We start from the raw sequence: 27772 nt of genomic DNA on the forward strand, positions 1-27772 counted from the left end.
TAGCCCAGACTGACTTAAAGTAATTATATCAATCATCATCTTCAGTTTAGTCTTGAATAATGAACAGACAACCACATTGTTCTTACACTTTTCAGCACCTTTTCTGCACGTACGCTTTACTGACATTTTGAAAAGCATTGTGTTTTAGAGTTTTGAAATTAGATTTTCTAACCTCTCAGGCAGAAATTGTGTTGAGTTCATTTGATATAAAAGTGTATATGTAGAGACTTAAAACTTGCTTTTTGTAGGTAATCAAGCACAGTGAGCAAAATCCCTTTTTATTTACTATATGCTGTAGCACTGCCACAAATAGTTGATTAATCAATAAGTCAATCAAGAAAATGAATGTGTTTATGTTTTTAGGATTTGGTGCTTTTCTTGGTTTAATACTAATGTGAGTACTTTTGAGTTTTTGACTGTAGGTTGAACAAAACAAGATATTTAATGACACCATATACTCGAGGATATTGTGATGGACATTTTCACTTCTGCCTCCGCACCAGCAATAGCCGTGGCCGGAGGCATTGTGTGGGTTGTCCGTCCCAATCTCAAGAATGCCTTGAGGGAATTTCTTTGTCCACTTGGACTCAACTATGAACTGACTAGATTTTGGTGGTCAAAGCTATTGCTTCAAAAACAAAGGATTCATTTGCTTATTATAACCAAATTTCACACAAATGTCTAACAGGATATAGTGATGACATTTTGTACCAAAGAGGTCAAAGGTCAGCTCCACCGTGACATCATCATGTTCTGCAAAAATCAATTTTCTCACCATTACTCAACGTCATAACTCAGGAGCAGCAGGGGAGACATTTGGTCAGATACCGAATTGGTGACACTAATCTTGGGTGTTGTTCTTGAAGCTGTGCTGATTGTACAGATCGTCTGTACTGCTGCGTTGAAGATGTGTGCGAAGCATCCACATTTTAGAATATATAGCTTCTTTGCATCCATATTGGTAGTACTGTCAACTGTCATGGCTACATATGAGTCTGGACAGACATGGATGTAAACTAGTTTGTGGAGTCATACAATGGCCAGGCGATATTTCTAGTTTCTGACTCCAAAACCAAACAATCACAATAACAAGCAGATTCATAAATAATGAAATTAACTTTTAGTTACAGCCCGAATACAGTTCACTTTATTTACTGTGCAGTATTTTATTTAAGTGTCTAAATTAGGGCTGGTAATATGGAGAAAAATCAATGCTTTTGACTGAAGACCTCTACAGTACATCAATATTGCGACATATTGTTGGATCGATTATTGGTGCTTTTACAAAATATTCACTTAATAAGATTTTCAATAGACATCAGTCATATAGATATAATGACTAAGTGGGTAAAGCAAATATTAAAACAGCCAGTTTGCTGTAATGCAGCCTTTAAAACCAGAGATTTTGAATACGGAGGCTCGTGTATGCCTTCAAAATCTTGTGGACAGGTGTGCAGGAGGAAAAACAGGTAAGAGAGGAGAATTCTTGCACTCTGTCCTATTAATGTGCGGGAATTTTCTTATCTAGCCTTTATAACCAGTCTGTATTGCCCAGCCCTAGCAGGTATACTCTACCTAATGTCCACAGTGGAACAACAACAAAGTAGTGATTGTGGCATGCGCACTACTTTCTGCTGACAATCACACAATGCAATGTGTTGCTTTTCATATAAGTGAAATTCATACAAAGAGACACTTCACTCAATGATTGTGCTAAACAAGATTTAAAAGCTTCCCAAATTGCAATTTACCATTAACTCTACAGTAGTCTTGCTCACCAGACCTTTCTCAAGAAAAGAAAGGTCTGGCTGGGCCGACTCTCCCTTTAAGACTGGAGAAAAAAATGCCCCAGCTGCTCGTATTTCTTTCAACCAATCACAATCGTTCTGGCCGGTGCCACGGCAACAGTGCGCTTGCAAAAATATTGCCGGGGGGAAATAGGTTTTGGTGTAACACGCCCACAAAAATATCACCTACAGGACATGAACCATAGCAGAAAAATGGCTACATCCCCGCAAGATCAAACACCGCAAAAGTTAGTAAAGGACGTGTTGAAAACGGTTGAAAACTGCTACACAACCGGAGGTGGTAGGGCGGGACTTCAGTGGGTGGCTCGTTCCGCCCAATGAGAGGCTGATCTATGCAGTGAACTTCCGCCCACTCAGACTAACTCTACAGTAAATAATAGAGGTATTTATAGGGAGTAGTGATAACTTGAAGTGAAAGGAGTGATTTTACTGTAGATGTAGGAAACTGTCAATAGATTATTGTTGATTGGTTAAGTTTTAGTTTAGTTTTACTTTATTGTCCTCAGAGGCAATTTGTAGCACAGCACATACACAGGGACATTCACAAGAAAAGTACATAGAAAATACAGCAACAATAACGTCAATAACAACAAAACGCTGCATCCTTGGGCAGGCAATTCAAATCATAAATACATAAATACAGTGCATATTTTTCGATTTTCTATTGTAACTTGTATGTGCACTTGACTGAATAGAAACTAGTGGCAGTCGAGAAGGTGGAGAAGGCAGCTGAAAACTCTGAAGCACTACAACTGGGTTTGAAAACTCGTATGCTCCTTTACATTTCAATCTGTTGGAAATATGTGTGCATCCTCCGCACAGTGACTCACTCACCTGAGTCGACTATACATCATCACAACCTTGGCGAGCCCGGCTAAACACAATCATTCAGAGAGTTGCAAACAGCTCCCGCTCCAAGGCTGCGCTTTATCACACACTAACATACAACATGCATTTGTTCGAACCAGTAAGCCTCAAACATGTAAGCTATAATCTGTCTTAATCTGTTTTTACAGAGGGAAGTCTGTTTTCAGACATTTACAATGAGGAAAGATTGTGAAAGGGAGGATGAGAATGAAAAGGTGGAGCTTTGATGAAGCATGAGGTGAAAAAAAATCTGTTCTGAGTGGCCAACTTGAATTTGGTTGCACTCTGGTAGCTATTGTGAGGCATTTACTTTCAAAATAATGACAAACTGTGCTGTATTACACTATTTTTCTGAGATGTGGAGCAAAGTACACCAACTTTTCTGCCTTCCAGCTGCCTCTAATGACTCCACTAATCTCATGAAGACTTACAGAGCTTGTTTTGTGTTTTTTCTATTAAAATGATCTATATTCTATCCCGCATGTTCAACAAAACCTTGAATATTGATGTGAAAAAAATGACAGACTTGCAAGTGCAGCTGCCTTTTCTCAACTTAGTCCACCTCATACTGAGTCGTGCTGATCAGAGGGTTTATAGTGGGTCTTGGTGGGGAACCTTCCAGGCTGTGGTTCGGGGCCAGTGTGGTAACCTCTGGTGTTTAAACCTAGCAGTGCGCTTCATTTGATGTTTTTATCTCGTCCAAACAGGATGTACCGACGCACCTCCAATATGGTGGGACTCAGCTACCCCCCTTCTGTCATATCTGTGCTTAAGGTATTAACATGCGCACACACACACATCCAAGCAGAAGATATGAAATAACAAATTTGTACACTCATGTGCAAAAAAATCAAGACTACATACCCTGAGTTCAGCTGGGCTCAGACTACAGGAGTTTATGCCTGATTTACCCCTCATGATTATCGGAGGAGAAATGTGGTCTGGGGCCTTAGTTGGTACCGATGTTCAGCTCAGATTATCTGGTACTATGAGAGGTTTACAGAGCCCATCTTAAACCTCTCTCTCATTCAAACATGTTTGATATTTAGGAGTTAATGCCTGGATGATTTCCTCAGTATGGGCTGATGTTGTTGCCAAGCAGGCTAAAGTTAGTCCGACTGTCAGTTGACAGATATCACAGCTGACAGTTAAATCTCACCTCAGGTTCTCACTCAAGAATAGAGAACCTGTGTTTACTATTTTCCTGTCCAGATATGTTTAGCCTCCTGCTTCTGTTTTTCTCACTGCAAAGCATTGTTAACATTACAGCAAGTTGTCGCACCACGTCAGTCTTCGTTTTTTCCCCCATTTGCTTCCCCTTGAGATCACATGAGGCGGTGCATTCATGCTTCCTCTGGCAAGATAATCTTAATGGTATCCTGTAGTGTGTGATGTGCCATTATTTTCAAATCTTGTAGCGTGTGCATGTTTGAGATTAGCAATAAATTCTCAGTTAGGATTTTAAAACTCCTGTCGTCTGAGCCTGGTTTTATTTACAGGAACGTGACCTCCAGTATCGTCACCTTCACATGTTTTTGAGAAAATGAATACATTGTTTGAGTGGTGGCATGTCATCATTTGAATTTCTTCTCCCCCACACAGCATGTTGACAAGTGGTCTTTTGACGTCTTCGCTCTAAATGAAGCCAGCGGGGATCACGCACTTAAATTCATATTCTACGAATTGCTCACAAGATATGACCTCATTAGCCGTTTCAAGGTAAAGCCACAAGGATATAACACACATATGTATCAAAATGTATATGTAGCACTGCACCACTGGTGACCGCCATACCTTTGTCTCATTAAAATGAGGAGAAACTACAAATATTCACTATAGATCATAAGAGCTTTTACAGTCCCCTTCACCATGCCTGATTTGATGAAAGCCAGCACCCTCACTTCTCTGTCTCTTAAGCATTAAATCTTGTTGTTGTGTTCCAACAATGACCACATTATGAAGGGGGCTGGACACACTTCATCTCATCTGATGCTCGTGGAGCTCATTTTCCACAGCGTCTTATAGCTGAGGACACTTCACTTTAAGTGACAGCATCTTAGAGTGGAGACAGGCAGTGAAAATGACATGAATATGTAATCACAGTCTGCAGTAGCCTAAAGGACTCACGATCCATTATTTTATTACATCAATTTCAGGCTCTGAGGGGAGTGTGCGTGCATTGAAATTGTATGGACCCATCATTTAAATCACCAGATAGCTTTGAGAAGTTTCTGTCTGCAGTTTTTTTGTTTTGTTTTTAGCTCGTGGTCATTTGCTGTTGTTTTGTCTGCTGTCAGATCCCAATCTCTGCGGTGGTGTCCTTCGTGGAGGCCCTAGAAGTGGGATACAGCAAACATAAAAACCCCTACCATAACCTGATGCACGCTGCTGATGTCACACAGACTGTACACTACTTGCTACTCAAGACTGGCATGGTGGTGAGTAGGAGTTGACTGTATATCTGTCTATCTATATCTGACTGTACAGGCGCTGGTTTGGTTCCTAGAAGGTGAAATCATTTTATGCACATGATATTCAGAACATCTCTGTCAGCTGCCGTATGCTAGCTTAACTGTAGCTTTGTCTGAAATGTCAGCATTTTTCTTGGAGAATACATGAGTTGTTCTGTCATTGAAAAAAAACAACACATCCTATTTTCTCTCAGGGCTAGTGTGAGAACATCAACTTGTAAGAACATCTGTCAAATGTGACACATATTAATGTTCATTGTCTCAACATTTCAAGTCAAATGTTTTCTGTCTTCTTGCCCAAATGTTGCTTCATGTTCAGTCTTTATACTTGATGTTGCTTTTGTTCTTTTTCCATCTGACCTATATTTCACTGCTTCCTACTGGAGTAACTTTAGGGCATTTCTGATGCTGCATTCATTCCAAAAAACAAACAAAAAAACACTAGCCTCACTAAAGCCGAGTTCAAAGTCCCCAACCAGCCGGCCGCCCCCGCTTCCAGTGTTTTTATTTAATCACCTTAATAAGGTGGCTGCGACAGCTGTCGACATAGTGAGTTTTTTTGGGGCGGTGCCTTGCAGAGTAAACCACATTACTGCTAGAACCACAGGCTCCTGGGAGAGCAGGAGAACAGCATCTATCATTTCACAGGCCCTCCAGACTCCATTAAATCAACAATCAACAGGTCATTCATAAAGCCGGCCCCGTGAGGAAATATACTGAGGGATGGACCGGCCATGTTGCCCCCACCCACCCACCTCCCGACCCCCACACCCTGTTCTTAATGACTCCCCCATCCCCCACTGTTGATTAGTCACCAATATCGACTGAGCTTCCCGAGCTAAATACTGTGTACTGTGTACGTGAGTGCACATAGATGCGTGCACATCACAGAGGTGTGTGGAGGCTGCAAACACAAATGTCCATAAATAAAAGCACACACATGCAGGTACAGTCCATATTATTCATATTCTTTTGGCCATTGACATCTTTATCTTTAGGTTCAGGTGGTGGCGTGGGTGTTGCTCATATGATGAAAGTCTATTTTCACGTTTCATGTTTTTCTGACAGATAGTTCCACATTTTGGGACAGAACGCTTCTTCACTTTTCTTATGGAGAATTAGATAAGAGCATCAGTACAACTCTCATGACTACAGTCTTAATTTTGCTGATGCAAATGACAAAGATATGTTGATAAAAAAAAAAGAGGTTATTAAAAAAGAAACAATAATAATAAAAACAGAAAAATCGGAATTACATATAGACTTTGTTCTCACCTATTCAAATCTAATGCAGCGGTGCAGCTTCAATTTCTGGTCAGGGAAATTTCCCAGCTAGGGATCAGTAAAGGTTTAACTTAACTATATTTATGCAAATGGGGACAACCTATTCTAAAAACGTATGAATATAATGTCTAGTAGAGTCTAGTACAACACTACAACTAACACATTGCAGAATTAAATAAACAGCTCTTAAAAAATATCTAGTAATTAAGTCGACTAAAAATAAAAAGAATGAGGTTGACTTAATATGACTAAAACAAAATAAAAATTGCTGACAAAGTAACCACCAGCCTGTAGTGCACATGGAGCTAATACCAGCGGCCAGTTAGCTTAGCTTAGCATGAAGACTGGGCATGGGGGGAACAGTTAGCCTAGCACTGTTAAACGGTAATAAAATCTATCTACCATCCCCTCTAGAACATAGACTGACACATTCAAGGTGTTTGTGGTGGCTTATGTGCCAAGCACAGCTAGCGAGGCTGGCTGTTTCCACCCCATTTCCATAAGGCCCCAAAGAAGTGCCAATTTGACATAGTGGCCAAATTGTGTAACTACAACATCTGGGTTTGTGACGTGATGTCTTTGGGCCCAAAAATACTTTTCCCCATAGATTTACATCATGAAAGAGATGTTTGTACATCAGTGGGTATATTTTAACAACCCCTGCAAAATGACTCGTTTCACTATCAAGATCTGACCCATTTGGTCCAATAACATTTCAGTCTAGGAGAGCTGCTCGATTAAATCATTAAATCCCCATCCAAGTTAGCCTGCTCATCCAGGAAGTCAAACTACTTTGGTTTCACTTGCCACTGAGCTCTTTCATAGGACTAAACGGGGTCCTGCCTCCAACACTGTATCCAGCTTTGTTTATACATCCATAAGTTAACTGGCTGCCTACTGTGGCTACATATTGACGGTACAGACATGAGAGTGGTATCGATCTTCTCATCTAACTCTCAGCAAGAAAACAAATCGGTGCATTTTTTTCAAGCTACTCCTTTAAGAGTTGCTCCTACTTCCACATCATCCTCTTTTTGCTGTCGTCATGAGTCGTGCCTAAAAAGGTTTTGAACTTGACCTGAAAAACTTAAATAGAAAATATATTTGGTAACAGCGACAAACCAGATTGAGACACTGTCTGAGAGACAAAGAGGAAGTGGTGTTAAAGTGACAGTTTTAGGTGTGAGTCTCAATAGAGCTTGTCTTATCTAAAGCTTCCTTTGTGCTTTTCTGACCTTTCCTCTATCTCCTCCTCCCCATTTGTTTCCTCTCATCCCTGACGGTAATGCATTCCTCATGCCAAATACTTCCCTCTGCATCCTTTATATCACTTTTCTCCTTTACATCTTTCTGTGGTGATGTACCATTCCCTGCATTTCCCTTTTTTCCATTCACTGGCTTCTCATTTCTCTTCTCTAATTTCTGTCCATCCTTCCTCGTCTGTTCATTACTTTCCCCTCCTTTTCTGTCAATGCCGCTGTTTTTTCCATCTCGTTGCTTCCCCTCCTCAACACCCCATCTCTATATACTTCTCTTAATATCCCCCTCCTCCTCATTATCTTCACCTCGCACCCCACCTTTTCCCTCCCATCTCCTCTCCTTCTCCTCCTTCTTCTTCTCCTCCTTTTTTGCCTGCAGCATTGGTTGACTGAGCTTGAGATCTTTGCCATGATCTTTGCGGCGGCAGTGCACGACTACGAGCACACGGGGACCACAAACAACTTCCACATTCAGACAAGGTAATGGATCATAAAATCAAAAATGCATGGCAGTGGCTCACCCGATCAATGTTTTCATTTGCAGCAAGGGGGCTTTACAATCACACTGAGATCGCCTGCAGTGCAGTAATAACACTGGGGCAGGACAAGAGTCCAAATGAAGTCCGAACTCTTTAGCCTGGAGAACTTGAGTTGGAGGGAACACATTGGAAAAAAACCTTTTGTTATTATTGTAATTAAAGTTTCAATTGGTTGCCAAACACTGTCTTCATACCCGTTATTATTTTCAGATCTATTACACTAAAAGTTAATTTTCTGCAGCCATTAGTATAATTGTCCAGATTTCTGTAATTCAGAAATACAGAACTTCTAAAACTTCATATAATTAATGTTGTCCAGATATATACTTTTCTGTACACGATACATTTCAGAGATGAAAACCTCTTACTAACAGTGGCCAGTTTTCAGTAATATACTGAGGGTCCTCATTTGTGGAGCGCTAGTAGTTTAATCATTTTGTGCTGTGTAAAACCTGTATATGTTTGACATTGTGAATATTGCATTATATGTCAGTCCCTTCAGGATTTTGTGGTTTCACAGCAGCTTTTCTAACGTTCTTCTTAGCTGTTTTTTGAAATTGTTGAATTGGAAATTGTCGGAGCAAGTGAAAATTGCAAATTTAGTTGCAATTATTTGTATTAATTAATTGAATACATTAATTATTTGCATTTCTCTCTTTTCTGCCTCATTCAGTGATGTCTCTCTCACACAAATAATCTCCATCTCTTACACATCCAGCTTGACATTTCAAATAATTATTTCACACCATGTTTAAATATTTCAATCAAGACTTCTTATTCCTAAACTATATTCTTACTCTGTCTCACACATATACACACAGAGTTGGCAACACACACAGGAGAGCATGCCTCTGTCACTTTGTGATTTATGCTATGCTAACGTCACCACTAACCATGCATATTTAATCTAACTCACCTTGAGTCTTTCAGCAGTTGCAATAGATCTGGATGCGACAGCCTCGGTCACGGTGATCTGTCTTGTCTATTGTACACATGTTTCAGTCATTCTCACCCCAACATTGCACACAGTACAAACATTTTACCCAGAACATCAGGGAGTTGCCTTGTACAATCTTTGGCTGTAAGTTTTGTTGGTAAACGTGTTGCTCGTCTGCATATTCACAACCAGATATAACAATGAGGTGAGTTTGTTAATGTTATGCTGGGGAATTCTGTGTAGTGATACTCGTGGGAAACTATGATGACTGGTCAAATTTGTGGAAAAGTTGACTGGACAATTTGCAAGGTCACACATTACTTACATGGATTGGTTGACTTTGCGTTGCGTGTTGCAGTTGCAGCATCCTGAAGGGGCTGACATATATTATTGTTACAGAGGTAACACATAAACTCTTCCTTTTTGTTGTTGTTTTTTGGTCTTTGTTTGATTTTGCTCCTTCTACTGCAGACCTCCTGCTAAGTGACACTTTTTTCAGATAAACTGGTGAAGTAGCAACATGATGGGCTCTATTGGTTCTCTATAAGCTGCTCTTTTTCCAATATAGATGAAACAATTGCTTTGCTTTCCATTTGACAGGTCAGACACAGCTATCCTGTACAATGACCGCTCAGTGTTGGAGAGTCACCATGTCAGCGCAGCGTACCGCTTACTGCAGGACGACGATGAGATGAACATCCTCTACAACCTCTCCAAGGATGACTGGAGGTCAGTGAGATGGATACTTGAGGCAGACAATAAGAGGAAGGGAGACGGAGAGATGAAAAAGCTGAGTAACAGCGAAGAGAAATAAAACTCGGAGATGTAGTAGCCACAGAAAGATAGAGAGATAGACGTGGCAGGTGAAAAACCGGGCACGTCAAGCAGAACAGTTCCACAATGCACATATCACCTTTTGTAAGCCCAAAGTGAACTTATCTCTTATTCTTCAAGATTAACAACTGTGCTCGGTGGCGTGAAAATCAGAAAAGTTGGATTACCTTCAAGGTCCAACAGCTTTGTGCTAAATGGAAGTGTTTTGTGTGATAATACATTAAAGGAGACAGCTGCAATCCGATTCCTCACGACATAAGCTGGGACTTGTCAAAGCAGATATTATAAATAGCTCTCAAAAACTATGTTGGCTGGCTTAATTTACTTTTAGCGACTTCCGAAATAAGTCGGCTTTTATTACCTTAGAGTTTGACAGTTCATTATACAGCACATGGATCATGTTTTCCTCTCCTCTTCCCCTCTCCTTTGTTTTCATCCAGAGAGCTGCGAGCTCTGGTGGTGGAGATGGTGCTGGCCACAGATATGTCGTGCCATTTCCAGCAGGTTAAGGCCATGAAGAACTTCCTACAGCAACCTGAGGGGTCAGTTGACTTGTTCTTCACTTTTGTTTACCTCATCCCAGCAATTTACATCCTCATTAACCCTGCCATCAGCCTCTGTGTACCAACCTCCAGCTGTTTACAACCCAATTAACCCTGCCCCGAGGGTGAACTCCGACATTCACAACACAACAAACATTCATGTTTATAACAAATGGACTGGGATTTTGTGTGTTGCTCAGGTGCTGTTTACTCAAAATAAAAAATAGAAATGGAACGAGTCTTTTGTGGCCAAATAGTAGCAAATGTCATGCATTATATATACAGTGAGTACCATTACAGGCCCTCTCAGGCACTAACACAGGATAGTTTGTGTTTCTGTGCTGTGCTGTTTCTGCAGCAGAGTTATAGTGCAGTCATACCAGATTTGGCATGGTGAAATGTATTTGCACACTGTGGTGAAAAACAGCCGGTGGCAGAAATATTGCTGGCAGGTTTGCTGGCACACTGTAGGCTGCAACAGCTAAGACGACCAGCTAGAAAACATTGGTCCTCCACAAACTATGTAAAATGTTTTTGTTTTTTGTTTTTTTTCCAGGACTTGTGTTTTGCTGTTTGTATTCAGCAGGATGTGCATGCAAACATAAATAGCAGCTATAAATACATCCTCACAACTTGCAGTCAGCAGCAGTTGCTGAGTGTTGGCAAATACATTTCATTTAATTGATGAAATCAGACGTTCTCTCCACAGTGGTATAGGTTTATAAGCATTTCTCAAAAACACTAGTGTTATCCATTTCCTCCAGTACAAGTACACAGGCTAGGACGACTGCCAAAAAGTAGCTGACTGACATCTTCCTCTCTGTTACTGTCTATAGGACCTGTGAACCACAGGTCATGGGACTCCCCAAAAACACCCCATGAGCAGTGCCTTACATCTTGCATGCCTGATGCATGTTTTTGTCAGCTCACATATGGTCATCTCAGCACCTTTTGGACAAGTTAGAAAAACTGTAACCTAAAAAGTAGTGTTAGTATTTACTAATCTTTGCCTCACGCCTACATGTAACTTCTAACAGAGATACATTTTTATGATTTTTTATGATCATCGATTTATGAGGATGCACTTCAAACTACACTTTTACTTCTTGTGCTGCTGGCATAGCTGTAATCGTAACTTGATTTCCCTGCAGATTTTCAAATGACGTCTACCTGACTGCTGATAAATTCTTAAATTGACCATCATGATGTCATACTGAAAAATATGTACAGTTAAAAAGAGCTAAAATATCTTGACATTTAGATGAACTAAATGATGTCCAACAACAAATACCTGGTATCTGGCATCATGCCCAGCCAAAATGGGCTGACAAGACTGACTATCTATTTCCATGTACATAGGTGTGAGATCATATCTACAAATTATACAAAAACATGAATAGTATGTTCTCAACCTCATCCTCATCCCCATACAACTGTTTTACAGTTGATATTTTATGAAATGCACATACAGTGGTTGGAATGATAGCAAAAGAATTGGTGCCCCACAAATGATGTTATGTACTTGACATAAAGTCGTACTTAAGCTCCTCAGGTCAAGACTCAGAGGCCCATTTACATTGAAAGTATGAGGGACATTCTTTGACAGCAATGTTCACATCTTGGCCAAAGAAGACAGATGGTATGAAAGAGGCATGAAAGAAGCCTTGTACACCAAATTGGAACGTCCATCGTTAAACAGAGGAGGTGGCCTATGACACCACTTGTCATCCACCTACAATGTAGTCTTGGGATCCCTCCCCACACAACCTACCACCCGTTCACACCTGGACCCATCTAACCCTAATGACACACATGATGGCTGAGTGGGTCAATGACACACATGTGACCTTAACGACTGTGAAACTCAAAGCTCACATGTGACCTCAACGAATTGAAAGCCTGCAATTCCACATCAGTCCATTAGTACTGAAAAAGTCTCTCGGATTAGAGGTGAAATGTCTTCAAGAACCCCAAGCAAGTCCAGTTGCCTACGATAAAGCGCTTAAGATTACCATCACCTTGATGACTGACAATCTTCACCGACATGCTCAAGTAAAGATACATAGGTTAGGTTTAGTTAAAGAGACACAGGGACAACGATGTACCTTAAAATAACTCAAAGTTAACTTGGTTTCACACAGTTCTGAACATTGGCCTCCTGGGTGAAAGTCCTATGTTTTGTGACCTGTCCACTACCCCAACCTCCCTGCTTATGCGGACTACCTCCTTATTTACTCCTGTCAGCGCACTGGTCGCGTGATTGTAGCCTTACCAATTCCCATAAATGACTAGCTAATGATTACATGTGTTATATACGAATTGTGGTGCATTACTTTTCATGAGTAAGCGTATGAACAGTTCTCAAGAACAGCCTGATATTCTTTATGTCTTCATACTCGTTTCTTATTCAGTCTAGTATGCCTAATTTTCCAAGCTTAAGATATAAAGTTATCCCATACTTTGTAACTCAGTCCAACTTTTCATCAAACCAAAATAAATCAATGTTGTTTCTGCTTGTTCTTCTTACAAAGGCGCACGCAGGTTATCTTATAAAGTATGAACGTGCACTCAGAGTGCAGGCTGGGATGGTCACAGAGCTCGCCCAAGCATGCAGTGCTGCATCCTGCAAAACCACGGCCATCCAAGTGAAATGCTTTGTTTTTCGGGAGTCCCTACAGGTCATTGAGGTCCCTCCAAATTCTGAATGGCTGACCTTGTTCAAATTGAAAATGTAAAAGATCACATAAAAGTGTGGAAAACAAGGCCACGTGTATCGCAACAGGGAGCAAATATGTTTCAGTCAAAATAATAGATTTTTTTTCTTCTTTTATTCCTTCTGCACCCAAGGTCACCAGACAGCAGACTTTTTTTTTTTTTTTACACATTTCAAGCATGGCTCCCTCAACAGTGATTGATAGCCGCGGCTGCTCTACATGCAGACACAGAAAGGAAGCAAGAGAGCTATCAAGCAAACTATCGTATGACGTGATGAGTCATCACTGCTGATGTAGCTGCAACGAGAGACGGCTTTAAGAAACTCGTTGACCTTCGGGGTATTCTTTTTACTGTGATAAAGCACGCCACTCGTCACGATTAGAAAATTGCTCAGAAAGCAGTGATGTGGAGATAAGCACCTCTTTGAGAACGTATGTAGGAATCAACAACATTGTGCTTCCTATATTTGTGAATATATCTCAAAATTCAAAGAGTGCTGACTGGGATGTAATCATCAAGCTACTGTATAGGGTACCCACACACACACGCGCGCACACACACTTGCACATAAATGAGATTGCAGTCTGCAGGAAGCTGTAATGCTGAATAGACTCTAATGTGAAGTAATTCACACCAGTCTGCTCCAGGCCTGCTTTGAGTGCACTTTAAGACCCAATCTGCCACAAATGGAATGAGGGGAAATCTGAGCTAGTCTCTCTCACCTCTGTTTAACCTTGTACTGTGTGTATGTGTGTGTGTTATTCGTGTGCCTATTTTCCATATTGGCCTGCGTCTGCTCGTTCATGCACCAGTCCATTGAACATGATATTTTGATATGGTTATCAGGTGATATCTCAGACACCGCCGATGTCTGATGAGGTGAGAAGATGCGTCTTCACACTGTGTTCCAGTGTAGAAAACCGATCTGTCTAATGGAGGCAGAATGATGACAGGGGAATTGTTATGTTTGTTTGTTTTTTATTCCTTTTGGATGGAGATGTCTCCCTGGTTTTAGGTGGTTCTAATAGATCTGTTTTTTTTGGGGGGGGGGTTTTGTAAATAAATTTCATCAGTTTGACAGTTTGATGTTGCCTCCATTTGATTAGTGCCATCACAAAACTTAAAAGATGTCTTATTGTCAACAGATTCCATAAAAAGACCAACAATGAATTGATCCTAATAATACAGTAATAAGTAGTGTCCCACCACTTCATTGTTGCCAAAAAGCTATTAAAACATCAATGAACTACACTGTTGTGCTGGTTGACATGTTCCTCTATAACCATGAACACAAACACTGTAGTTTATTTTGAGTCGATCCCACATACACTGTCCTGCTGTCAGAAATACTCACTACCAAATGTGTACTAATCCACCACTGAAAATGTTTCCTAACAACTGTGTTATTTACTCTTGTTTGAGTAATGTTAGTGTTCATCCTTCATCCTCATACGGGATGTACCAAAGACAGGTTAGGAAGGTCAAAATGTATCAAGACATAGACTATATAAACACATTGTTAGTTTTGGTATTGTCATGGGATTTGTTGACAATATTAAAAATATAAAATATTTCCAGCCTTATTCTTTAAAGGTATACTATACAGGAGGTGTCAGTTATCAACCCAGTTGCTAAAAGAAAATGTTGGCATTATATGTTTCTGCAAACCAAGGGTATGTTACATTTGCATGTTTCATATGTATCATATTAGCTTTTTTAAAGTGCTGATTTTGTCTCTGGAGGGTGGAGAGGATGATGGTTGTCTTCTGCAGTCAGCTATTACAGTGACATTGTTAGTAGGGTTCTTACATTCTGCACATCTGACATCTATAAATCTTTTGTAATTTGGCAGCCTGCAGCAATGGTGAGTTTATACTCCGTCTGCTGCTCTGCACTACATCGTGTTTGTACTAGATGTGATATCCTGCAGTGGTTTCACCTGCAGCTCCTGTTCTACCCTTTTCTTGTGATGTCTTAGTAACTTCATCCAGTTCAAAGTGTTTGTGCATGCTCCCTGTGTCAGCCAAATCTATCTTAAAACAATAGCAGCGTACTTTGACAAAGCACTGGCTTTGAAGTGACATCTCTCTAAAGCAACCCCACTGTAAGTGATGAGAAACAAAATTCTAAAGTTTTTGTGCTGCAAAAAAAGGAATCCAAAATTCAGTCAGAGAGACAAACTAAGCGGAATCCTTAAAACTAATCTAAAGTCTGAAATCATAACTGTGCAGCCATTAGTGGACAATTTTATCCAAGACACATTCAAATGCCCAAAGTGGAAGCATTTTTACTTTGTAAAACTAGACAGTGTTGATACCATACTGAGCATATACAGCACACTGTCTATAATAAATGTTTTCCTTCTCTCCTTCCTTCTTTCTGTCTTTCATTCAGCACATTTCACTGTGCTGTTCTTACACAAAGACTCAATTTCTGTGGACAGATTGCTGTTGAAACATTTGCAGCTGTGCCACATTTTTTCCTATTTTTCTTTTTTACTATATGATTGACCCTTCTGTCTTCAGGGACACTCAGTGCATTGGAAAGCCTCATGTATCCTTCCCCTGGTTGGTATTTTTCAATAACCTTGTTGCAGATTTGTCTGGAATGTCTGTTTGCCTTCAACATGTAGGTTTCAGTGTTGTGCATGAACTCTCTGAAAGAGCGAGTTCATTCTTTTTGCTCACCATTTTTAAAAAAAGGTAAACTAAAAGCCTCAGTTTGCAACTTATGAACTTGAACGTGAGCATTGTTCCCTCGCGACAGTTAATGCCGCTTGTTTTATGGCACCCAGCATGCCAACACAACACCAGCAAGACATCTACCAGCACTGCTCATATGGATATTTGACGGACTTTTATGAACAAATCAGTAAAACACAGATTCCAATGGAAAGAATCTCACATTTATATCAAATTGAGACCGATGGGTTTTAAAAAACAAGTCCTAACGTCAGCCACATCTGCAACAATTTGAAACAACACATCAAGTTGAAGCATCCAACCAGTCTTGGGAAATATCTGTGAGTGAATGATGAAAACAAGTGAACTATGGATGTCAACCAGTTAATTTTAATGTGTGTGAGCTCTTGTGATGTGTGAACGTGCTCAACACTGGTAGTTTTTGGGACGTTGATTAAGCAGGAGTTCAACCTAAAAGACACAGGTGTGTTTAATCTAAATCCCTCGTCATCAAACCTTGATTACACAGGTTATCTCATTTTAGCTCATTACAGTACCTTGAAAACCATTCGGCTTCACCTGTACCAATTTAGGTGTGTCACATTCAGGAGTGTAATGCAGATTTTAATGTTTCAAATATGCTCTCTTTTGCAGCATTGACAAGCCCAAAGCCCTGTCCCTGCTGCTACACACAGCAGATATCAGCCACCCGGCCAAAAGTTGGGACCTACACCACCGCTGGACCACCTCCCTACTGGAGGAGTTCTTCAGACAGGTGAGTGGGCATACCTGCTCCAGTTGTTTGTAGATGTGAGGTTCAGATGCATGTAACGTTGAACATCACCTCTGAAGAACAGTTTCAGACAAAAACATGAGACTTGTGTGGCAGGAAGAGTACAGGTGAAGCAAAAAGTTAATGATGGCGCCACTCCACTTGAGTGTCCCACTAAACGATGCCATTAAGCAAGCATGCAAACCTCTGGGGCCCTTGAGCTGGAAAATCTACATGATATGCAGACATTATTAATGTTGTTGACAAAACAATCCATTTGCATCGTGATAAATGATCTTCATCAGAAGTGGAGGATTTTTAGATGTTCAAGTTTCCTTATCTGATCACTTTAAAGACTTTTCAACCATCTTGGCTCAAAAGTTGAGAAGGAAAGTTTATTCTTGACTTTTAATTTACACCTGTACTTTTCTTGCTATGTGAAAATATATGCTCTATTGGACCATCTGTGGAGTCTGGAGGGAACTATTTCTGTAGGATTAATGTGGACTGCCAAAAGATGAAAAAAGAAAACATTAGATTTGAGGTACAGTTTATGTATCTATCTTAGAATATTACATGCGAAGTGCTTTTAGTGGCTCCTGTGGTGCTGATTGTACAGGTTGCAAAAAAAGTAATTTATTTTTCTAATGTTTTAATATCTTGCTTTGGCTCAGCTCTACCCCCCAAAGCTCCTTGCATTAGTGAGATATACAGTCATATTCATAAGTTTAATTGCAGACACTCTGCTCCTTGTCATTTTAAAGAATGATGCCATGACAAAGCACCTTGGCAGATTAAAATGTAGAACATTACCTCTTTGATACAACAATGCATTTGGCTTTAAATAATAAATTGTGGATTTGTTAATGTCAACAACAGCACGGGCGTTTAACTGGTGCCACATTGCTTTCATCTCTTCCATTATTAATCCGCATTGTTCTCATTATCAGTGCTATTGTTATTTTGGCCGCTTTCACGGGGCTTTTATCTCTCGGGATATGAATCGCCGATAAATAGCTTCTCCAAAGAACATTGCCTCCCGACTCCACATCTCATCTGTTTGTGTCACATCAGACGAGAAAATGAAACACATTTGTGGCCCAAAAGCACTTAAGGGCGGGGGCCAGACAAATCCAAAGCGTGTTGATAGAAGTGTGAGCATATGGTGTATGGCGGCGGCGTGTACGCGTGTGTTTGTGTGAGTATGTCTGGAGGGTGGGGGACATTTTTATAGAAACCAAATACTGAGAATGACTTTGACTGAGGAAGCTGCTGTGTTTCCAGGGGGACAAAGAATCCGAGCTCGGCCTGCCGTTCTCTCCGCTCTGCGACCGAAAGTCCACAATGGTGGCACAGTCCCAGATCGGTGAGTGGCTTCTCCATCTTCACATGCACCACATGTACAATGATGTGTGTCTGTATGGGTGTAGTGCTGCTCCAGCTTGAGCTTACTTCAGAAAAATTACATCTCTATTTGTAAATGTGTTATAACCACCTAATTGCATATTGTTTTGTGTGTTTATATACATTTATATCAATCTGTCAAATGACAAAGTGTGATGAATTTGGTTATTGTGTTTCCTGTGATAATGACAGAATAACATATTGTTTGATAGAGACGTAACATATTGATAAATAATGTTTTCTGCTCTGTCCTTTACCACCTTATCTTTTATTGATTGAGTCTTTTTATGAGAGTTGTAGAATGTAGCTAATAGGAAAGATTAAAAGTTTGTTTTTTACCTTACCTGAAAAACATGCAGAGGAGGTGACAGCACTTTTTCCAGCCCTGAGCAGTGTCTGCAGTTTTCCTCTCAGGTTATTTAAAGCCTCAACAACTTCCACTAAGAAGATAAGCCTGCATGTTTCCCTGAAAGACCAAATCCAGGGCAACAAGTCTGGAGAGCACTCAGTCATCACTCGTGAATCTTAGAGGATAGGTGTTACCCTACTTAAACACTCTGATGACCACATTTAGACTGCGCAACTTCCATTAAAACAGCATTAGGGAGGAATTTGTTTGCAGCCAGTGTGAAGGGGGCAGGAGGAATAATTACAACAACCAGTAACACTTTCCATGTACGTATAGGCATTTGACTTAAAAACAAGACAGAACTTACAAGATTAAAATTCCCATTGGATCTGCAAATATGACTATCGGGGAATGTCCCAACAGTGACTGCACATTTTAAGATATATTATGTAACTTCTCTGCATCAAAATGTCTAAAAACAACTAGACCAATATTATATGTTTTGTTGAATTGTGTGCTGACATCATCCTAAATGTTTCCAACAATTTTCAAACCCAGAGAAGTTGGTCATTTTAATCAAGGATACAATGCGTGTCGCGACTGACTGTTGTGTTCTGCTAGAAGCTATCATAAACTGACTTTTCATCCACTTAAGCTACATTCTTACACTTTTGAGGTTGTTTTTAACTATATTTTTTTAATCAGATGAAGGATTTTAACCATCGGAGAAACAAGCTGAGCAAACGTTAGCAGCAGCTCGGCTCCACTGTCAGAGAAAAACTGATATTTTTACAGTTTTTAACAGTTTTAATCACCTGGTTCATTTGTTTCGGAGGGGAAGAGACCTTTCCAGATAATTCGGCTCCCGATGAAACCTCCTGAGCAATGAACACCGGAGGAATCCTAACTTGAAGAAACTCACTGCAGTGATGGATTGAGAGGCCCCTTGCGGCAGAAAATTACACATTGTACAATGAAGGAATTTTCAAAACAGGATTTCAGAGATAAATGTATGCACTGCCAGAAAGTATAAAGCAATGATATGACAGTCTGATTCCTATCTCCTCATAACTAGATGTTTTTTGGAAATTAATAGCTGCATGCCACTTGAAAAGATACAAACTCACACACACAAAAGATATGATGAATATCATGAATGAATGATGATACACCATCAGTTGTCTGGATAAGCCATGATTGTTTACACTGCCTCTTCTTATTTTATGTAGTATTTATTTGTCTGGAGCTATGTTTGTGTGTATTTTTTCTATCTTGTTTTATCAAAACATGTAAATTAAAATATTCTCCTGAAAAACAGACTTAAAAAAATTTATACTATCCTTCATAGCTGTGAGCAAAGAGGAATAATTGAAGGCGACTGAGATGAGCATATCGATGATTTTATCAGTGCAGAGCTTCTCATCTGCATCTTGGCAGCTGTGCAGTCTAATGACCCCTCTAACACTTTGTTTCACAGACTTGATAATTAATTTAAAACATCCTTAATTTCAGAAATTTGTGTTACAGTGATTTTTTGTGTGGCTTTTTTCATCCTGGTGAATGTGAATATGTATAAACTGACTGATATTTGCTAATTTCTTTGTCACCAGGGTTCATCGACTTCATCGTGGTGCCCACCTTCACTGTGCTGACAGACATGATGGAACGAATCGTCAAACCGCTCATAGATGAAGCCTCCCATTCAGGTTTCGCCGGCTTTAGACGCTCAAGGTGAGCAGCAGCACTTTCTCTCGTTCAGAGAACATTTGAAAACAAAAAAGTTTGGATTGTTCTCTGCTCTTCAGTAGGAGGACTGAGCAGATGGAAGTGGGTGACTATATGTAAATCTGAGTACTTTTTAATCAACCAGCCTGGTTAATCAAGGATGGAAAAGCTACTGTTTTCTATCCCTCACGTCTCATACCTGTCTGGGTAACTGCTCGCTCAATGACGTGATTAAGCCTCGGCAGCTCCTCTGCAATAACAGCAGCATATCTAATGGAAGTATTGGGAACAGCAGATGAGTCTCCCATGAGTAATCCATTTCTGTGCGTGGAAATGTCTCCACCTTTCATCGGGCAGAGCCACACACCTTGAAATTGATATTTTAGAGATGCTAAAGTCGTCATCCCTGATCAAGAGTGGGCTTCAGTGCTGCATTGGCATACACAATAGCCTCTCAAGATACAAAACAAAGTGATTTTGCCTCCACTCCCTTAATTAACCGGCTCAGTACTTTTCCTCCAGCCACATACTAAATCAGGTATGTGCAAGGCTTTGAAACCACCCAGATAAGAAAGTACAGTCCACTTGCTCCTGCGTAAATAATGATTAAACTATCCAGAGAAAGATAATTTAAAAAACTGAGTCTGGTATTTGTGTCTTTTAAAGTGAGCTTATTAGAAAACACAGCAGTACTTTGGGAGTTTGGCTCTGCGTCTTCCGTTGCACCTGCACATCAATATCAGCCTCCCCTCTCTCCTCAACAGCAGTCATTAGCATCACTCAGTGGGCCTCCAGTCAAAGTTAACCGAGTGGAAACCTCAGATAGCGTTGCCACTTGTGCAGTCTCCTTGTCTTCGTACACACCTGGGTGCTTATGGGTTTCCTTGGACTGTTTCTTCCAGAGCATTTATAGCTGCTTTCAATCATCTGTAACTATGCCTGCACTCTCTGTCTGCCTCTGACTATCTACCTGCCTTTCAACGCGCCTCTGTTTTCTTTAACTAAGGATAGTAATGCTGGTTTATTGGTCCTCCGTTGGACTGAAATGTCTCAACAGCCATTCGTGCATGTAACTCACATGATGAATTGAAATAACTAATCCCTAAAAGGGGCACGCCGGCAAACAGCATTGCACATTATCAGGTAAAAATACCTGACCTAACCAAATTCCCATCATCCTCAGTACTCAGTGTTTTAGTGCTAATCAGCTAATTTTAGCATGCTGAGATGCTGTCTAATTTGGTGAACACGGTAAACATTATACGTGATAAACATGAGAATGTTAGCATTGTCTTTGTTACCACGTTAGCATGTAGCTCAAAGAACAGCTGCACAGAGCTACTGTCATTGCGGCACAGGTAGGGTATGTTTGTAAAACCAATCTGATGCTCAGCACTACAATGGGAGTGCTGTTGTTGGAAGGAACAGAATGTTTTATTTCTACATGTATTAATCAACGATTACATTCATCTCAGTCATCTTGATGTTCTGCTGCTCCGTCACCGCAGACACAGTGCCCAGAGTACGCTCTGCTGCTCTGAGAACATGGTGTTCTGAATGACTGAACGGTATGTTACAACAGCGCTCCGAATTTACCAACGGTTCAGTTTGTGCCAAGGTGCGCCCTGGCACTCGGGGTGATTATTTCTGAATGCATCCCTAGTTTTGTTCAACTATTTAACTCTCTTCTCTCTTCTCATTTTCTGTCCAGTCTGAACAGTATTAGCTCAGAGGAGACCAAGAGGCAAAGTGTGAAGAGCTCCGACAGCAGCACGTCGGGACACAGCTCTCTGCTGACGGTGGACCTGAAGAACTTCAAGGCGTTGTGGAACGAAGAGGTTTATCAGAACAGAGAGAGGTGGAAAGCTCAGGCTACTAAAGGTACGTTAAAGCCCACAACTTTACTATTGAGTTCACTCTCATTGCTCTTATCAACTTCATTTTCTGCAAAGAAAAGCTCTAAAACCCCACTGTACACTACCTGCTAAGCACCAAACAATACACAGACACAGTCAGCAACTAGCTGGTCAGCTCAGGAGCTGGTATAAACTAAAAGGAAACAGAGTTAAGAGAGAGCTAATGCAGGACTTTTATATGGGACATTTTTCAGGTGGCAGGAAACACGACTTTGAATTAATGCTAACCTTTTTTTTGTAACTGCTGAATCTGCAAATAAGCAGCTATTTGCTAACAAATTCATGTTGTCAACTTTAAGTGATAAATGTGTTTACAGCTTGTTTCTGCTGCCACCAAGTGGCCAAAACACAGTGAAGTTAAAGTTAAGACTCACAAAGAGTTCTTAGATCAGAACAGAACAGACGGTCCAGTGAACCCTCTCAACGTTTAAGTGAGAATTATTTAACGATGAATTAATGCACACTGACACTCACCCTCTCACATGTGCTAACCTGCCTCCAACCTCCATGTGACCTCAGAGGCGGAGGAGAGAGCTAAAAGAGAAGCGGAGGAGAAAGCCCAGCAGGAAGAAGCTATGGAGCCCCAGGAGGTCAACGCAGAACCAGAACAGCCTGAACCAAAGGAGGACCAAACAGAGGAGGAGGAGCCCGAGTCAGCGGAGGCCACCCGACCGCCAGATGGTAACACGGAGGAAGCAGAGCAGGAAGCACAGCCTGAGAGCGACACACACAAGTATCCTCCACTGCAGAACGGTACGTCCTTTAGCTGTGAAATCCCAAAGCATGATGTGACATACGGCTACAGCACATTAACATGCATACAGTGACCACTGAAGCTGCAGTGAAAGTTCTGTAATCCTGTCTCTGCCCTTTTCCATGATGTTATCAGTGAGGCAGTTTGGATTTGTATAATCTCCACACCTTTAGTATCCATTCACTTTCATTTAAGATGATGCCACAATAAGCACATTAATACAAAAGCTCGTAAGGTTACAATGGGAATCTTTTTCTCTGTATGCAAATGCAGTTCAGACAAAGACTGTGACCTTGTATATTTATGCAGTGTTTGTAGGAGATATGTGTGTTCACATTGCACAACATGTGTTTGGCCTTATCTAGAAAAGGACTTTATCCAAGTAATCATTTTCTGAATGAAAAGTATTTTCCTATTGTTTTGAATCAATGCAGGACGTGGGTGAATCACTAATACAGCAGACTGTAGCTGAATTGTATACTAATGAGGGAAAAATCTTTTCAAATACAGTACAGGCCAAAAGTTTGGACACACCTTCTCATTCAATGCGTTTTCTTTATTTTCATGACTATTTACATTGTAGATTCTCACTGAAGGCATCAAAACTATGAATGAACACATGTGGAGTTATGTACTTAACAAAAAAAGGTGAAATAACTGAAAACATGTTTTATATTCTAGTTTCTTCAAAATAGCCACCCTTTGCTCTGATTACTGCTTTGCACACTCTTGGCATTCTCTCCATGAGCTTCAAGAGGTAGTCACCTGAAATGGTTTTCCAACAGTCTTGAAGGAGTTCCCAGAGGTGTTTAGCACTTGTTGGCCCCTTTGCCTTCACTCTGCGGTCCAGCTCACCCCAAACCATCTCGATTGGGTTCAGGTCCGGTGACTGTGGAGGCCAGGTCATCTGCCACAGCACTCCATCACTCTCCTTCTTGGTCAAATAGCCCTTACACAGCCTGGAGGTGTGTTTGGGGTCATTGTCCTGTTGAAAAATAAATGATCGTCCAACTAAACGCAAACCGGATGGGATGGCATGTCGCTGCAGGATGCTGTGGTAGCCATGCTGGTTCAGTGTGCCTTCAATTTTGAATAAATCCCCAACAGTGTCACCAGCAAAACACCCCCACACCATCACACCTCCTCCTCCATGCTTCACAGTGGGAACCAGGCATGTGGAATCCATCCGTTCACCTTTTCTGCGTCTCACAAAGACACGGCGGTTGGAACCAAAGATGTCAAATTTGGACTCATCAGACCAAAGCACAGATTTCCACTGGTCTAATGTCCATTCCTTGTGTTTCTTGGCCCAAACAAATCTCTTCTGCTTGTTGCCTCTCCTTAGCAGTGGTTTCCTAGCAGCTATTTGACCATGAAGGCCTGATTTGCGCAGTCTCCTCTTAACAGTTGTTCTAGAGATGGGTCTGCTGCTAGAACTCTGTGTGGCATTCATCTGGTCTCTGATCTGAGCTGCTGTTAACTTGCGATTTCTGAGGCTGGTGACTCGGATGAACTTATCCTCAGAAGCAGAGGTGACTCTTGGTCTTCCTTTCCTGGGTCGGTCCTCATGTGTGCCAGTTTCGTTGTAGCGCTTGATGGTTTTTGCGACTCCACTTGGAGACACATTTAAAGTTTTTGCAATTTTCCGGACTGACTGACCTTCATTTCTTCAAGTAATGATGGCCACTCGTTTTTCTTTAGTTAGCTGATTGGTTCTTGCCATAATATGAATTTTAACAGTTGTCCAATAGGGCTGTCGGCTGTGTATTAACCTGACTTCTGCACAACACAACTGATGGTCCCAACCCCATTGATAAAGCAAGAAATTCCACTAATTAACCCTGATAAGGCACACCTGTGAAGTGGAAACCATTTCAGGTGACTATCTCTTGAAGCTCATGGAGAGAATGCCAAGAGTGTGCAAAGCAGTAATCAGAGCAAAGGGTGGCTATTTTGAAGAAACTAGAATATAAAACATGTTTTCAGTTATTTCACCTTTTTTTGTTAAGTACATAACTCCACATGTGTTCATTCATAGTTTTGATGCCTTCAGTGAGAATCTACAATGTAAATAGTCATGAAAATAAAGAAAACGCATTGAATGAGAAGGTGTGTCCAAACTTTTGGCCTGTACTGTATATGGCATTTATAAAGGTTTTATTTTTTTAATAGAGTGACTACTAGAGTGAAATTTCTCAAGCCATACCGTATCTCCTCACCATAAAGTTTCCTCCTGTTTTTTTCCCCTAAGTAGCTTTAAAGTTGAAAAAATGAATCATCTTATTCTGCCATTTCTGAGGTATCATTTTTTCTGTATCAGCTTGTTCCAGTTCTTTGTTGAAGCCGTGTGATGTTTACACTGAGGGGAAATATTTCACTCAAAGGACTCTGTGTTTTATGCCTCTGTGTCGACATTATGTTTTTGCATTGTTAGTCTGTCCATCCCATCACAAAATGGCCATACCGCAAGAATTCATACGCGAATTAAGACAAAATTTCACACAAATGTCTAACAGGGTAAAATGATGAAGTGATGACATTTTATACCCAAAAGGTCAAAGGTCAAAATTCTGCAAAAACACTTTTTCTGGCCATTATTCATCACCATAACTTAAGAATGGAGGGGAAGACATTTGATCAGATGCTGAATTGGTGACTCTAATTTTGGCTGCCCACATCAAAGCTATGCTGATTGTAAAGATCTTTTGTGCATCCATGTTTTAGAATTTGTAGCTTCTTTGTAGCAACATCCATATTTGAAGTTTTGTCAGCTGTCACAGCTACATATGAGTCTGGACATACATGGATGTAAACTGCAACTTGACTGTTAGGCAGATGCATACAAAGGTGAGGTTGTGATTCTAGATTTATGTCTCATTTAACAAACATTTTCCCCAGTTTCAGCCAACATATTTTGTATCGTTGAGAAGTTCTGCAGGTTTGATCTGTTGCTGCTCAGCACGAGTTTGTAATGACTCACCGTTGGGTCACTGAGGGTGAACATGTTTTTACAGACTTCATAAAGGAGGGAGGATGCTTTGAGGATTTTATTTTCTCGTTTGGATAGAGTGCATGTTTGAGTGTGACGACGACTAACACGACTCTTCTGACCTTTCAGGAGAGCTGTCTGAAGGGACTGAATCTCCAGAGGGTGAAGAAAACAAAAACAAAGGAGATGACGGTGAGTTTATTCCTGCAGCCCACGGATATTGACACAAAAATAATCTGTTTCTCAGTATCTGTGTTTGTTAGGTTCATGCAGGTACAACTAAAGCAGCCTAATATGATAGTCCTGCCATAACTCCTACCATCATAAAGGTTATAACGTTCAGGATGTTGTTTGTGTTGTTTTTGAATTGTATCTCTGTGTTATACAGAGAGGAGTTTCTGTCATTCAGCCTACCCTCATTGTAAAAATCGAGGTATACAGAATAGAAACACTTGTATTGTAATTTTAATCCATAAAAGTAAAGCTGGCCTTACAACAAATGACCTTTCAAGTGATTTCTCTGTCGCAGACAAATTTCCAATGTGGGAATAAAATCATGAGCATTTTACCTCAGTTGTATGGTGGATATAAAACTCAGTCCGAGCTGTTTAAGTCAGTCGTTTTCTCGTCTTGATGTTCTGACACAATCAAACATGGTAAATATATTGTAAGTTTTAAATCTTGGTTAAAGTTCAATGACGTGAAAGATGTTAGCAACCAATAGCTTCGCCCTCTCCAGCACAAAACAGGAAGCAGCAAACCAGGTAGACAGATAACATGGAGGGGACTCTGAGGAGGCGCAAGAACATAAACAAGTCTCGGTTCTCTTGTACTGTGGATAGGGAGGAGAAACTGATGAAGATGTGGAGCGAACAAGAGTCTGTATTTAATTCAGCGTGTACCTGATCCAGTAACCAGCGAGACATCTCAATTTTTTTAAACAGTTCACCTCTCATCCCCATAGTCTCCTTCCACTAAAATAGTGCTGGTGAGCTGAGGCAACCAATTCCAAAATGTAAAGTTTGTACACAAATACAGTTTATTGACAAGAACACTGTTTAGTGTATGGTAGGCATTAGTCGTCCTCCAGGGAGATTTCCCATAACAGATGATGAGTTTGTTGATATAAATTATTAATATGACTCATTTGTGTTCCTGAAGCAGAGGTGGCGATGGAATAAGCGAGCTGTGGAGAATCACGGTCACACTGCTGCATCTCTGCTGTCGACCTGAACCTGCTTTTACCTGTAAAAGAAGACACAAACTCACACCAGAGGGGAAAGCCATTAGTTGGACTGTGTCGCCCTCTACAGGACACCAAGAAACTGACATCTTCACTACCTTCTTGTCTCAACTGTTTTTACTTTGACCATGTTTATACTCCCAGAGCTTGTGGCTCTACTCGTGTGCATTATTCCTCCCTTCCTGCTCACCGATGAAGACAATACACAACCTTATGATGCTGGCAGCGATGGCGGGGATGAAGAGGAGCCTTTGAAAGACTGACACTGAAAATGTTGCTTTTCTTTTTTGTTATTTTGCCAATCATTTTACGTCACTCTGAGTTGTGTGTCTGCCACAGACATGTAGCCATTGTATAAGTCACATGTTTCACTGCTGTGGTATGTTTGCTCATCTGTCTTAGATTTTGAGGTCACAAGTATCGTCTGCTAAAAGAACATTAAAGTAGAGAAAAAGGGTTTGCATCACAGTAATTTATTTTGGTACTTACAGAAGAATACATATGTGCAGATTTGTGGGAAATGCAGGATAGAAGGGACTTCTCCAGCTGGGGTTAAACTCACAGGTATATAGCGCTACTGTTTTACTAGAAAGTACTCCTTAAACTGAACTTTTCTTTGTGCTTTAGCAGCTCCTGATGAAGTTATGGCTGATTTTCTCCCATAACATGTTTACTCTCTTAGT

At 40.6% G+C, this 27772-nt stretch overlaps 1 protein-coding gene across 4 annotated transcripts in view; it reads left to right on the forward strand.

Annotated features, from left to right (window-relative positions):
- pde1cb (phosphodiesterase 1C, calmodulin-dependent b) overlaps nucleotides 1-27544 on the forward strand; it is a 126611-nt gene extending 99067 nt beyond the window's left edge. For 3 of the 4 annotated variants that reach the window (XM_033650961.2, XM_078173102.1, XM_033650964.2), the window contains 13 exons: nucleotides 3383-3449; nucleotides 4278-4394; nucleotides 4973-5113; nucleotides 8069-8169; nucleotides 9766-9894; nucleotides 10440-10541; nucleotides 16592-16712; nucleotides 17994-18075; nucleotides 20073-20193; nucleotides 21899-22068; nucleotides 22623-22856; nucleotides 25976-26038; nucleotides 27008-27175. In XM_033650961.2, the coding sequence (XP_033506852.1) occupies nucleotides 3383-3449; nucleotides 4278-4394; nucleotides 4973-5113; nucleotides 8069-8169; nucleotides 9766-9894; nucleotides 10440-10541; nucleotides 16592-16712; nucleotides 17994-18075; nucleotides 20073-20193; nucleotides 21899-22068; nucleotides 22623-22856; nucleotides 25976-26038; nucleotides 27008-27027 (1468 nt within the window). In that variant the 3' untranslated portion in view covers nucleotides 27028-27175. Of the gene's footprint in view, nucleotides 1-3382; nucleotides 3450-4277; nucleotides 4395-4972; nucleotides 5114-8068; nucleotides 8170-9765; nucleotides 9895-10439; nucleotides 10542-16591; nucleotides 16713-17993; nucleotides 18076-20072; nucleotides 20194-21898; nucleotides 22069-22622; nucleotides 22857-25975; nucleotides 26039-27007 lie in introns of all 4 variants that reach the window. The other variant, XM_078173101.1, reaches the window with a different exon arrangement.
- Nucleotides 27545-27772: the final 228 nt, after the last annotated feature.

The sequence above is a fragment of the Epinephelus lanceolatus genome, chromosome 12 (genome assembly GCF_041903045.1).
Source record: "Epinephelus lanceolatus isolate andai-2023 chromosome 12, ASM4190304v1, whole genome shotgun sequence".
In the NCBI taxonomy this organism is placed as follows: domain Eukaryota; kingdom Metazoa; phylum Chordata; class Actinopteri; order Perciformes; family Serranidae; genus Epinephelus; species Epinephelus lanceolatus.